This window comes from Hydra viridissima, unplaced genomic scaffold, assembly GCF_058129835.1.
Source record: "Hydra viridissima isolate aposymbiotic clone 2 unplaced genomic scaffold, HvirCarnegie_v1 scaffold_10, whole genome shotgun sequence".
NCBI lineage: Eukaryota > Metazoa > Cnidaria > Hydrozoa > Anthoathecata > Hydridae > Hydra > Hydra viridissima.
The window spans coordinates 12,389,522-12,403,741 of NW_028324309.1; the positions used below are offsets into that span (position 1 = coordinate 12,389,522).

The 14,220-nt window shown below is 29.9% G+C and overlaps 1 protein-coding gene and 1 long non-coding RNA gene across 5 annotated transcripts; one reads left to right on the forward strand and one right to left on the reverse strand.

The window, feature by feature from the left end:
- Nucleotides 1–251: 251 nt before the first annotated feature.
- On the reverse strand, nucleotides 252–7,416 carry LOC145181059 (uncharacterized). Of its 4 annotated transcripts, XM_090100266.1 has the most exons (13): nucleotides 6,785–7,155; nucleotides 6,498–6,539; nucleotides 6,028–6,123; nucleotides 5,779–5,826; nucleotides 5,031–5,156; nucleotides 4,365–4,828; nucleotides 3,640–3,892; nucleotides 3,506–3,541; nucleotides 2,656–3,000; nucleotides 2,074–2,496; nucleotides 1,551–1,991; nucleotides 1,150–1,359; nucleotides 252–1,032 (listed from the first exon to the last, which is right to left on the reverse strand). In XM_090100266.1, the coding sequence occupies exons 1-13, from the start codon at nucleotides 6,906–6,908 to the stop codon at nucleotides 656–658; spliced, it is 2,985 nt and encodes a 994-aa protein (XP_089956392.1). In that variant the 5' UTR covers nucleotides 6,909–7,155; the 3' UTR covers nucleotides 252–655. The 4 variants fall into 4 exon arrangements, with proteins under 4 accessions (XP_089956392.1, XP_089956394.1, XP_089956393.1 ...); XM_090100268.1 differs by lacking the exon at nucleotides 6,028–6,123; XM_090100267.1 differs by lacking the exon at nucleotides 5,779–5,826.
- A 215-nt stretch (nucleotides 7,417–7,631) lies between these two features.
- On the forward strand, nucleotides 7,632–8,516 carry LOC149883156 (uncharacterized). Its single transcript, XR_016456602.1, has 2 exons — nucleotides 7,632–7,790; nucleotides 7,952–8,516. It is a non-coding gene; the product is annotated as an uncharacterized LOC149883156 (long non-coding RNA).
- The last annotated feature ends 5,704 nt before the right edge of the window (nucleotides 8,517–14,220 follow it).

Consider the following 14,220-nt stretch of genomic DNA (forward strand, 5'->3'; position numbering starts at 1 on the left):
GACATCTTGCTATTCTTTGTGTTTAATTTTCTATTTTAAAATTTTTCTCTTATGATTTTTTACTGTACGTACTTTCTTAAATGACAAAAAAAAAAAAAAAAAATCTCTCTTCTAATTTACACGAGACTAAAATTCAACTCGGTAACTATTGGCTCAAATTGGTAAAATATCATCAATTTTGGAATAGCCGACGTTTTACCAATTACTAGTTACCGACCGGAGTAGCAAGCAGCTTGAGAAAGAAAAAGAACTTTATCTTTATAAATATATTTCGCCAATTAGTTTTAATAAATGACAAAAAATTATTTCTCGGTTTCAACACCGAACAAAAAAGTTAATAGTTAACAATAACATAATATCTACAAAACATTTGTTTAACCAAAATTATACAGACTTTGACCAGCAATTACAAAATTAAACAAAAACACTGCAAGGTCCCAACGGCTAATGAAAGCAGTTTTTTTGTATATTGAAAGAAAACCCAAATGAACAAATAGAGAGAAGATACCGGTATAATCACAAGTGTGAAGTTTTAAAAAAATAATAGATTCGTTTTCTATACCGAGAATTCCAATAAATATCATCAAAATTACCAAACCAAACGTACTTTGGGAAGCTGGTGAAGTTTTATTTCATGAACCTAATTTTTCTTGTTTTATTTTTTCTTTTTTAAAAACTGCACTTCATCTTCTAAAATTGGTTTTTGAGGTATAGAGCTGCGCTTCTTCTCAGAAAGAACAGGAATTTGATCAATGAACTTTGATAACGCATCTATAACTTCTCTCTGGTCAACTTGACCAACTGTCTCTTTTGTGAATGAGTCTTCATCTTCATTTGTGGACGAACCCAACGGGAAGGAAAATAAGTTTGACTTTTTTGGTGTGATTACTTCTTCTGATGGAATAATTTCAACTAATTCTGTAAACGATCGATGAATGCCTCGTTCACACTTCGGCCCAACAAAATGGACTGGACATTTGCAAGTGTTTCCACCGGTACAAAACCCACCATTTAAGCAAGGTTCGTCGCAGTCTATAAACAAAACCGAAAAAAAGTAAACTTGTCTTCATAACACAAATTCTGTGGCGTTTTAGAATGAGATTTTAGATTAAAAGTTGCTTCATTTTATCCATGATTATAATTTTTTACCTTTTCCTGTTAGTTCAAACGGTTTTCCAATATTTTGTTCTTTTGGGAAAAAAACAATCTTAGGTCTTTGATTTTCTTTAACTCCTAATCTGGTGATTGGTATTCGTCCTAGTTCAAGTTCTAATTGATCAATGTCGTGTTCACGCGGAGGGTAATCAATATCTGGTAATGGTAACGGTTGCCGAAGCGGTTTTGTAACATGAAGTTGAACTAAATCAATATTTTATCACAAAATATAAATAAAAAACACATCTTCTCTTACAGATTTTTTATTCTTATTTTTTCGATCCACTGCAACCAAAACCTTTGTTTGTTTTTTTAAAAAATTGTAAGTTGATGTAAAACTATGGTTACGTAATTTAAATTGATATATAACAAACAAATAAAAGAATTTAATAAACCTTTTGGGATTTTAACTGGTCGTTGTGTTGATTTTTCAAGTTGTCTCATCATCATTGAGACAATTTGGTTGATGGGCCAAGGAAGACCTGGCATCGGTTTACCATCTTCTATATCTTTTGCAGCCGCTGAATCTGGAGGAGGCAAGGGTAAAAATATTTCCTTTAACACTTTGGGTTTTCTTCTTTCCAAAGGAAAATTAAAAGGTTTTCTCTGCTTTATACTGCTAAACATTGTGAAAGAAGGCTGGTTATTAAGTATCTCAGGACCTTCCATGATGTTAATAGGTAAGGGGCGGTTAAAAAAAAAAGGCTCTTTGACCAACTTAAATGTTGGCTTTTTGATGATTTCAATAACTCTTGGAGAACCAAAAAACGGGCTGTGCTGTTGCAATGGAGTAAGTGGGCCAGCAAAATTCACAAACGATTCTTTCGCTTTTTTTTCTATATAAAATAAAGGAGGATAGAGTAAACAAGTTTTTTAATTTTTCATTTTCATTTTTATTACTGATTAAAGTTTAACTACCTATTAATTTCTTTTCAATTTTTTTCAGTTCGTTTTCCATGTCATTCAAAGAAACAGCCAGTTCTCCAACTCTGTTTTTGACATCTGAAACTTCACCACTTAATGTTTCTAATCCTCTAGAATTTGCTTGAACTCTTTCAAGTAATTCTTTATTTATTTCATTGGCTGGTTGAATAGGTAACATTGTTACAGAAGATGGTAAATGAGGATCTTCTTCCTCCTCATCCTCTTCACTTTCTTCTTCGGTATCATCTTTATTATTGTCTTCGTTTACCGGCCGATCAAAATCAGGAGCATTTACTGGCCGATCATGATCAGGAGCATTAACTACCGGCTGTGGTATTTCTGGGTTATTTTTAAATGGTTCGTTTTGAACCGGCTCCATATCAATGTTTGTACCTTTGGGAAGAGTAGGGGTAGCTGCTACATAAAAAAAAATATATTTTTAAAATAAATTATAATTTTAATTGTTAACTATTTCATTATTTTCTTCTTTAGTTTTTTTTTTTTTTTTCAGCAACAGTTTTGCGAACAAAATCAAAAATCTCTAAAAGGTGTAAAAAATCTCATGTAAGAACTAACCTACTGATAGAACAGTACTATTTTTATCTGAAACGAAGTCATCATTATCGTCAGGGTCATCTTGCTCTTGATCAACAATTTCGCTACTTGGTGCATTGAAGGAGTTTTGATTATTTGGAAAATCTTTATCATTTTCATTCAAATGTTTTTGGACAGCAGCATTTTCAGCTTTTAAAGATTTTTGCTTATCCTGCTTGCTGTTTGAATTTAGTATACTTACCCCAAAATTGTCTGGAAATGGACTGGATACAATTGGATGTTGCGGCAGAAACGGAGGAAAAGCATTAGCAGGTGTAAGATTTTGGTCTTTATTGCTTGGTGGGTTTGATGCTTCCATATTATTTCCTTATAAAGCAGAGGAATTTCTTTAAATAAACGTCATAAATTTAAAAAATTTGCATTTGCATTGTGTGTTTATCGAAGCATAATGACTCACGAGATTAAGAGATCATAACTTAACCGAACAATAAGTCAAAAACTCTTAACTATCTGATAGCTAGTTAGTTTTAAATATTCTTATACTAAAATTTAAAAAATTAACGAACTAAAAGACAATTCGACGACATTAAACAATAGGGAAAAAACCGACATAAAAGCCAGACAAATATTTAATCTCACGGTTCAGCTACGCACTAAAAATTTGACAAGCCACTTTATGCTGAACGCATTTACTGTATTATACAATATGAATTGTAAATTTTACAAAAAAATATCATAGGAACCTCATCGAAAACTGTATATCAGACCTCTATGTTGGTCGATTCCCTTTTTTCAATTTGATGCAAATAATGCTAGACCTAACTGAGACTTCAAAAAATAATTAAAGCGTAAAGAAATATTCACAACTCACCGATGGCATCGAAAGGATTCAACGTGAATATTGGTACTTTAAAAGAAAAGGAAAAGGTTCGCGTTACATTTTTATTAATGTTTCTATGTTCGAAAACTTTATAATAAAAGTTAATTTTTCCGTAAAGATCTTACTAGTTCCAAAGCCAGCTTTCAGTTTTTCGTCATTATTTGATTTACCACCATTTAAATCATAAACCACTGAGAATGTGTTTTTGTTACTCGCTGATTTTTTTGTTCCAAACGATTTTTTGTCTGCCTTCCATGAATCAGCGTATCCTTTAATGGTGTACTTTTTCGGCGCTTTTTTGTGGAGTTTTGATTTTTTATTTTGCCTATCTTCTTCGATATTCTTTTCAAAGCTCTGATTCGTAGTAAGCATATTTGTCTAGTTTACAACAATAATTCAACATATTATAAAAATTTGTAACATCTATAAAAAGTTTGACATACTTTCTAAAAAGTAACCCAGTTTACTACTTTTACATTATATTAAATTATTATTATTATTATATTATTTTTATATTATTATCTTTTAACTTCTTTTTTATATTTTTATCTTTCAACTTCTTTTTTAATCTCCTGTTTCCGCTGTGCATCCAAAATTTCCAATCTAGATGAACCTACGAAATTTATTTTCCCATAAAAAAGTTGTGTATTTGCATATTAGAATGAACATACTTCCCGGATTTTCCGGATAACATAGTCACTATCATACATATGTATGGGTTACAAAAAAATTTATTTGAAGCCTCTTTCTACGTTAAAAATTTAAATTTAGAGAATTGGCCAAACGTTCTAAGATAAAGAGCCGCATGTTCATCCTACGCTAATTAAAATGGAATAAATTTTACTCATACTTTGGCGTGGGCAATATTGCTTCGTTTGATATCTGCAGTGGCTTCTTCAAATGTCATCGGTGTAACGACTCGGTTTTGAACTTGATTTGAGGAACTCCTTGCGGTCAGTATGTTTTCTAACGCCTTTGATATTGGCCCTTGATAAAGAATAATTTTCGGAAATTGTGATTTTTTAGACTTGCTAAACTTTCGTTTTTTTGTGTGTTTCTTTTTATGCATCTTCTTTTTCTGAACTTTACCAATGCCCGTTAAATTATGCTTCCTTATGGAATCGTCCACATTACTTTCGGTCGCAGCTTGTTGGAAATTCAATACGCCTGCTTTCTCCGGTCTCACGACTTCTGTTTCATCTCCTTTTAGTTTAGTGAAGTTGCTAGTTGTCGACGCATTACCTTGCACAACAACAGATATTGTTTCCATCGGACCAATTGGTGATGCTTTTACAAAGGAGGAGAGCTTGTTCGCTAAAAAATTTTAAAAACTGTTTTCACTGAAACAGCTTTAAACAAAAAAAAACCCTGTTGTTTATTATTATTTTATTTAAAAATAAAAAAATGCAAATGCAATTTTAAAATAACCTACCACCTCTATCTCTACTCCAAAAAGAAAAAAAGAAAAAAAAACAGAAGTAATAGTTATAATAAAAAAAAAAACTCACAAACTAACTTTTTTTTAAAAGGTCAGCGTCCTTAGAAATAGAAGTCTGAAGCATTTTTCCAAAATGATTTGTTATTTTATTACTCGTATGACTGGCCAGCTTGGTCGCAATTGTCTGCATTACTTGACGTGCGCCTGAAAAACATGAAAATAAAAAAAGTTCAATTGAAAAATTTTTTAATCAAATAGGGAATACGTGAGGATAGCTCGATAACACGATTTTATGTCTCAGTCTCGGTCTGCAAACACAAATTTTTTCTATTTTTGTAAGGGAAAATACACATGAAGAAGGCTTAAGTAATCTTCCAATCTTTTAAGCGCGGTCAAAATTTTCCACTACGAAACAGGGCACAAGCAAAATAATGTAGTGTAACAGTCCGGATCTGATTAAATTCGCGTATCGGTAAAACAATTTTATCCTGCAACTCAAAAGCAAATCAACAATCTATAAAAAGCAACACAAAAGCAAGCGTTTAACGTCGTCAGTCTGTCCTTAATAAGTTTTCTATGTTAAAAAAAAAACAAATTTACATAATTTGCAAAACTATAATACCCATTTATGTAATTAGGCTATTATAATTAAAAACCGAATAAACAAGTTGCGTATTTTAAAAGTTAGTAAGAAGGGAAGTAAATGTTCTTCAACAATGCCAAGGCAAAAAAGAAGCGTACTGTCTTTTAAATTTAAGTCGAATAAACGTGTGGAACTGTGTGGAACTTGTCAAATGGTAATTTAATGTCGTCAATAAAAACTAACCAGAATGCGCCATTATGTTTTCACTTCCAACATCAAACACTGACTCTCCTACGGAAAAGAAAGTATTCGCTAAAATCTCACATTTTAAAGACAGTACTCTTCTCATTTTCTTGGTCACGTGTTTTACCAAACCTCTCCACAGAGTCATCATTTTGTTTAAATGTGTAAAAGTTCTGCAAGCATAAGTGTTGCGGTTTTTTGACCCAGTCGAGAGGTTTGGGCAGACCAATCAGATGAGAATTGGAGTACCTCTGTGACGCCAGTACTGCCATATGTTACGCACCATTGGTAACCACTTTGCGCTTAACTTGTGCGCCTTCTTATGAGATCGTTTAATCCGAATACCTATTAATGCACATGAATCTAATATTCTGCAAATAGCTTATACAGCATAAAATCTGTTGAATTGCAAAAGGAGCTTCGATGGTGAAGGAGACAAATAAAACGGAGACAAAATAACATTTGATTAAAGTTCATATAACTAATAGGATAAAATAAACGTATAAACAAGTACTCACCAAATACAAATCCTTTATTCACTTACTACTCTCTTTTTGTTAAAAACTATCATTAACATTTTTAAAATATTAATAAATAAAAAAAATTTATGGACTTGCTAATGATATTTTCATGCGCTTTTTATATTAAATAAGTTGCTGAAAAACCTTCTATTTTGTTTTATTACGATCAATAAGAAAATACTTTTGCAATATACAGACCTGAACGTAAACTCTTGTTAATCTCGTCATTGGTTGCGTTCGCTAAAAAACATATAGCTCGTAAACAAAAAAAACATATAGCTCGTAAACAAAAAAAACATATAGCTCGTAAACAAAAAAACATATAGCTTGTAAACAAAAAAACATATAGCTCGTAAACAAAAAAACATATAGCTCGTAAACAAAAAAACATATAGCTTGTAAACAAAAAAAACCTCATGAAGATTGAAATTTTCATGAAATTTTTGTCAGCTACTGTTTAAGGTTTGATTTACATTACGACGTACCTTTTTTTTTCGTCAGAATGGCATTATCGTCATTTCCTGATCCAGACTCGTCCTCTTCAGTATAATGAGCATAGCTTCCTATAAGTCCGTATATGATGCATAAACATACTATCAGTTTTTTCATTTTTGATTCTAAATCCAAAGGTTTAAAAACTCGTCATCTTATTCTTGTTAAAAGAAAGATTTCTTTAAACTAGTTTAAAACAATTTAAAATTAAATTGATAAACAACAAAGTTATGATTTGAACAAAAAAAAAAAATTCCCTTCTGAAAAGCAGATTTTAGCTTATTTAATAAAATTTAAATATCTTTTTAAAAAAATTGCAGTTGTTGGTGCAGAATAATTGCAGTTGTTGGTGCAGAATAATTGCAGTTCTTGATGAAGATTTGCTGCTTCCAGTGCTACCCGCTACACACACTACTATGCTAATTAATTGGCAAGAATTATTCCATAAAAAAAGTGATTAATACCAATTGCTTTTTTTTGCAGAAAAACATTATCGAAGGATTCTCCTAATTTATAATTATTTGGTGTCAATCAGCTTGTGGCAATTAAAAAGAATTCGAGCTCCATTTTAGTAATGACCTTCGCTAATAATTAACATAATGAGTTCGGAGTGATTTTTCAATTTGTGCATTATATGAAAACAAAATCAAATTATAATTTTCCTTTGGTACTTCAGCACAAACAAATGAAACACGCGGAGTGTTTGTTTGCAGTTGAGTGCGCACGTTAATTTTCAGTGATTTTTTCAGAAAGGTTCCTGCTGCGCATGAGCTGTGAGGTGCACAGTAGAACGCCTTAGTGCACAAGAAACTATGAAACGAAATCTGTTCAAAACAAAAACTAAATGCGGAATGATTTTTTTCAGTGAAAATTACAAATTTTTTAACTTTGTTTTAACTGATGAATTTTAGTGCGAAGTGCGCCTTAAAAATGTAAAGACAAACGAAAATAAAGAAGTTTTATCAAAGTTAAAAAAAACAGCCTGGAACTAGGAAAGAAGTTAGTTAAGTTATAATAGTTTTTTTTTTGTCGTATTTGGGGAATGAAGTTAACAAGACAATATCAGCATTTTCTTCGGTCTCATTTCAGTAAAAACTTTATTACGGTAAACTATCGTAGTTCCTTGCCGCAATTTAATATAAAAAGTTAACTTTTTTAAGCATGCGATTGCAATGGTGATGCACTGCGCATGGATTTGTAGATTTAATGTCCGGTTGAGTCAAAAAATTATTCCCAACGCATCTTTAGTTCCTGTGTTTTGAATTGTTTGGAAGTTCGACTTAAACGTCTAAACAAAAAGCGCTCAAATATTTTGTGTAAGACTGATGCAGAATTAAATATCCAGACTTCAAGTTTTAAAAACTAATTTGGAAGAAGCACTTTTTTTTACGCTTGATATCGATGCGAACATTCAGGTGTGTGATTTGGCTGCATCCAAAAACAACTTAATTATTAAGTTTACTAAAGCCTCAGAATTTGTTGATAAATAAACTTATGAGTTGCCTTTAACAAAATGGTTGTTACGTTGATTATCAAAAGACTTATAACTATAACGCTGCTCAGCAAAATGTTCCTTTTTTTAATTTTCTTATTTTATTAAGCTGATTTCAATTGCGCTCAGAACTTTGTCACCGCGTTTGTTTATAGAGAAAATTGATGCTCTTTGCATCTTTGTAGAAAACGACTTATTACATCAAATTTTATACTTAATAAATACATTTTAAACATTTGTTTAAATGCTGCAGCAGCAACCAAACCAGTCAACGTTTCCCTCCACCACGTCTTTTCATCGCAGATATTTCCTGATAAACTCGTTTCGCTCTTTTCTCTGCTTGATTTTGTTGATGATGGAAATATCAATCTCTCACAATCTCTCACAAGCTCTCACAAGCTCTCACAACCTCTTTAACATGAAAGCCAACAAAAATCTTTCCTGATCTCTTAGATTTTGCTTTCAATAAAAAAAAACTTTTGTCGAAATAATTGCTTTTAAAAAGCTTTTCATGCTACCCAACGTCATACACTTTGGATCAACTGACGGCTGATGAGTTTTATTGACCAGGAACAGAAACATAACAATAACTTTTCGATTGCAAGAAGCTCTTGCAACACACTTTCAGTCACAGAGAAAGTAACAGTATTTTGTGCATCCAACTGGTACGTCAGTAGTGTATCCACTTTTGAATTCCCTTTTTAAGTTCATTTTTTAAACTTCTCCTAAAAAAAAAGCTTCATGTTTTCGTAAGTTTTTTATACGAGTGAGCAATCTGACTTATATTTAGCTGTTTCAAGGGTATCTTCTTGTTCCAGGAACGGAAATTTTTTTTATTAATTGTTTTTTAGCACGGTAAAGTTTTTCTTTTGAAAAAAATCTGATCAATGCTCTTTCTTCATGATGACAAAGGTTGATTAAGTTATTTAACGCTTGAGTTTTTCAGTTTTATCAAAACTTTATCTTTCTTCATCTATTTTTATTTTTTTTCTTGTTAGACTTGCTGCACCTGTTTTGTTAAATCAAGAGAAATCTTCAAATTGCATGAAAAGTTGTAATAACAAAAATTATTTTATTGCATTAACCAAAACCTGAAACCTGACTGTAAAAAGACTCGAACAGTGTGCTTTCTAGAAAAATCCAGGCTTGTGGAATTAGGTGCTGTGAAATTTTCCGAAATCATATTTTCCGATAATCACATGTATTAAAACTAAAAGAAATAAAAAATATTCATCAAAATCTTTAAACTTTAATCTGAAAGCAAAAGCAAAAAGGTTTTGTTAAATCTAATACCAAAATTCTATCAGCAAAAATTTCTATAAACATGATTTTTGCATAGTTTTATTAAGGATTAGCAAAGTTGGCTTTCTGTTGTGAAGAAATCTTCAAAATACAAAGTTAGCTTTGAAGGAAACAAAAAGTTCCTGTGGAAATTTGGTTCGTCATTTTGAGAATAAATCCACTGCGATTTCCACGGCAGTCAACATCCTGCTTAGCTTTTCAACCTCCTCAGTGGCCTTAAGTTCTAAAAAAATGCAACAAAGAATGAAATTGTAACTTATAAGTTTATAGCAAATTTTAAAAATAATTTTAATAGTTATCATAAAATATCAATAGGTATCAAAAACCTATGAAAATAAAAAAAGTGTGTAAGACAGAGCAGTCAACCAAAAAACAATTTATGCATTTAAAATAAATAAAACATTATTTTGCAAAAATTATTATAAAATATCAATGGGTATCAAAAACCCATGAAAATAAATAGAGTACTTAAGACAGAGCAGCACCAAAAAACAATTTATGGATTTAAAATAAATAAAACATTATTTTTCAACGTATCTACCTGGGGTTTTCCCGATCCCGGAACCCGGGTTTTCTGAACCCGAGTCTCGAATTTGAGAAGTCTGAAACTAGGGCTTGGCACCAGAGGCAAGATATTTAAATGCATTATTATGCAATCAAAATTATTTTAAAAAAATTCTCCCCTGTCTAAAATAATACGACGAAGATTTTTTGTGGCACTATTTTTTTCAGGGCTAGTTTTTTTGCAGATTTAGTTTTTAACGGCACCAATTCGTCACCATTTCAGTCTTGAGTGGCGCCAGTAAGCTGTAGTGCCAGTCTGAGTCTGTTATTCCATCAACTCTTTATTTCGTTATAACGAAATGAAATTAATTGAAGATTTCAAATAAAGGTTGAATGTAGAATGTGAGGGCGCTAATCGACTTTCTCCCCCCCCCCCCTAAATTTATGATTGATTCTGATAGAGAATTTCATGCTGATTAAGAATCGTATAAAAACATGGGTTTAAAAATCAATGGAAAGTGCTCTAATTTGAAGTTGAAAGTACAAAATTATACGACAAATCCCTAATATTCGCCATCTTGAATAGTGATTTTTTTTGTCTAAAAGTTATCATTTCAATGTATCCACGGCCTTGTTTTTATTTTATCATAATGAAGACTTCGAATAAAAGAACGTGAGAATTCATTCGCTTTAAAATTATCACGCCATTATGCTTTAACTAGGACTCTTACTTTGTTGTCTAGAATATCTTTTAAAGTTTTTATGGAATAAGTTGAAAAATTCTGTTATTGATTATGTACTATAATGAATTTTAAAACAATTAGAATTGTTTATTAACAAAGTATATATATTTAAAACTATAAACTTTTTTTTTTAACACTTCAAGTTTACCTTCCGTAAAAATTTATTTTCATTTTGTCCGTCATACGAAAAGGGAATGTTTCAAAATAATTATTCTGTTTCTTCATTTATCAACATGTCATAGCTCTTCAAAAACCAACAAACAAACGCAATAGCCCTGTTGTCAAGGATCTTGCTAATTAAAAACGGCTACTTTCATAGCCACACAATTTCATTAAGAAAATTTTTTGCAAAAAAGATGAAAGAATTCCATTTTTATTATTCAATGAAAGTTCATCTTTACTAATACTTTTTACTTAAAAACAACGAAGCAAATTTTTATTTAAAAAAAAGTCCTAAATTCTTTTATAAAAATAAAATTTTCAAGAAAGAATCACGTTTCACAAGAGTAAGATATCTTATACTCGTTTGTAAATCTAATTACACTCGAAAGAACTTTCGCGCCTACAATAATTCAAAAAAACATTTTTTTATAATAAAAACTGCCAATGTTTTGCTTTTGAGAACAAAATCAGCCGTAAAATAAGTTTATTCAAGATGGCGAAATTAGGGATTTGTCGTATAATTTTGTACTTTCAACTTCAAATTAGAGCACTTTCCATTGATTTTGAGACCCATGTTTTTATGCGATTCTTAATCAGCATAAAATTTTCTATCAGAATCAATCATAAAATTAGGGGAGGGGGGGGAGAAAGTCGAGTAGCGCCGAATGTGAGAATGTAGACAAATTGATGAATAATTGTTATCGTATTGTTTGAGGGTTATATTTTGTGAATTTTAAATGTGATAAAAAAATTATAAACTAAATTTCAAAAATTCTTCTATTAGGAAACAAAACTGTTAAATTCTTTTTTAAAATTTATTACAAAAGTGCATGACTTGGATTATAATTTATTCTCTAACAAACCAAAAAACGGCTATTTTCATACCCACAAGAAATTGCGCAAGATAAACATATTTTAACGACTTTTTTAACGTAAAAACCATGTTATTAATATCGCGCAAAATCGGACTATCTGCTATCTCCGCCAAAAACAAAATTGGCATATCTGCAATCTCCGCGTAAAACAAAATTGGACTATCTGCATTTTTGCCAGATACATTTTTGGACTATCTGCGTTTTTCGGGTGCATAAATTTTTGGTGGTGTTTCTTTAAATATTTGAAGTTTTTTATAAAATTCTACAATTTTTTAAATAGCGATTATTTAAACATTTATTAATAGCGACAAAACCTTGATCATAACTTGATTAAGTTTGTGAGTAATCAAGTAGTTTTAGTTAAGATAAATATGTTAAAAATAACTTATGTTATTGTTAATAATAATATAGCATATGTAACAAAACATTGTTATGTTACATACTAATTGCTAAATTCATCATACATACTTTGTCAATTTTATTTAGCCTTGTTGTTGTGACTAATAAGTTTAGATCAAATTAAATTCTTGTTATGTTATGTTGCAATGTTGCTAAGTGGTCTTTATACACAAGATCTGCATATAAATATATACAGGATGTCTGCGAAATCAGGGAAATGCCAGGGAATTCGGATATCTTCAAAAAAATCAGGGGATTATCAGAGAAATTAGGTTAAATTTTAAAAAAATCAGGAAAGATGAGTCTTTATCAAACTTATATAACTTAAATAAGTTGTATATAGTTCACGTAATCTAAAAGTTTATTTGGCAGATAGTTTTATGAACTTCTCTTGATATATTTAATGTGGGTTGTATTATTGTTTATATTTTTGCAGTTGAAGAGCATTTTTCTAAACGAGAAATAGGTAAATATTAGGGAAAAGCTAGGGAAATCCAACTTATAATATTGGCAGACACCCTGTGTGTATATATATATATATATATATATATATATATATATATATATATATATATATATATATATATATATATATATATATATATATATAAACTATGTTAGTGTATTCTATAAATAGAGTGCTCAATGGTCTTAAAGAGCAGAGCAGTAATAATTTTTTCTTCCACAACTTGTTTCACCATCAATAAGTAATCAGGAAGGTTAACAAATTAATCATTAGTTAACATGTTATATATTAACCTTATATATTTATAAACTTATCTTTCACCATCACTAGGTTCATCAGACTTCCTGATGAACCTACTGATGGTAAAACAAGCTGTCAAAGAAAAAATTAGATAAGTATTTTTGCTAATTATATATATATATATATATATATATATATATATATATATATATATATATATATATATATATACACACACATATCACAATAATTTTGTGTATATATAAATATATGTATGTATATATATATACTATACGTGTATATATAAATATATGTATGTATATATATGTATATATATATATACATACATATATTTATATATACATATATATATATAAATATATATATATATATATATATATATATATATATATATATATATATATATATATATATATGTATACATATATTTATATATACACGTATACACACACACACACACACACACACACACACACACACACACACACACACACACATATATATATATATATTGTAACCTTGATCATAACTAACAAAATTATTGTTATTAAGCTATTTTTGTTCATTAAGCAATCAAACTATGTGGAGTTTTCTTTGTTGTCTACTTAAAACCATTCTTTTTTGGAGATGCCACTTAACTGAACACAAACTAGTTAAAAACTCATGCCTGAGTATTAAACATTATGGTTTCCAACTTTTCTTAAACTTGGTTTATCAATAATTAGGATCAAAATCAAACTGAACCTAAGGTTCAGTTGGATTTGAGCTCTAAACCATTAAACATTGGTTTAATCAGATGTCACCTCAACTGCAGTGATGATCAAACAATTTTGGTCCAATTATATTTGATAATTTTTACATATCCAAGACTTTGGGATGTAATGATATATAAAAAAGGGTTGTAATTTTTTTACTATGATAGTAATAACTATGATACAATCAAAAATAGCTGTATTTTTTCTATAAAAGAATAATTACAAAATAACAAAAAACTGCTGTTTTAAATAAACATATCCTTAACTTGCACATTGATCTGAATATCAGGCTTTTATTACTTTTACAGTATACCCAATATAATAAATTATCACATTTGTAATAGACAATATTAATTACTTGAATTTAAATTATAGTCGCATTTAGGTAACTTTTAACTTTAGAAATTATAATTTAACATACAAACACAACTTATCTAAAAACATCTATAATTTTGTTGTCCTAACATATT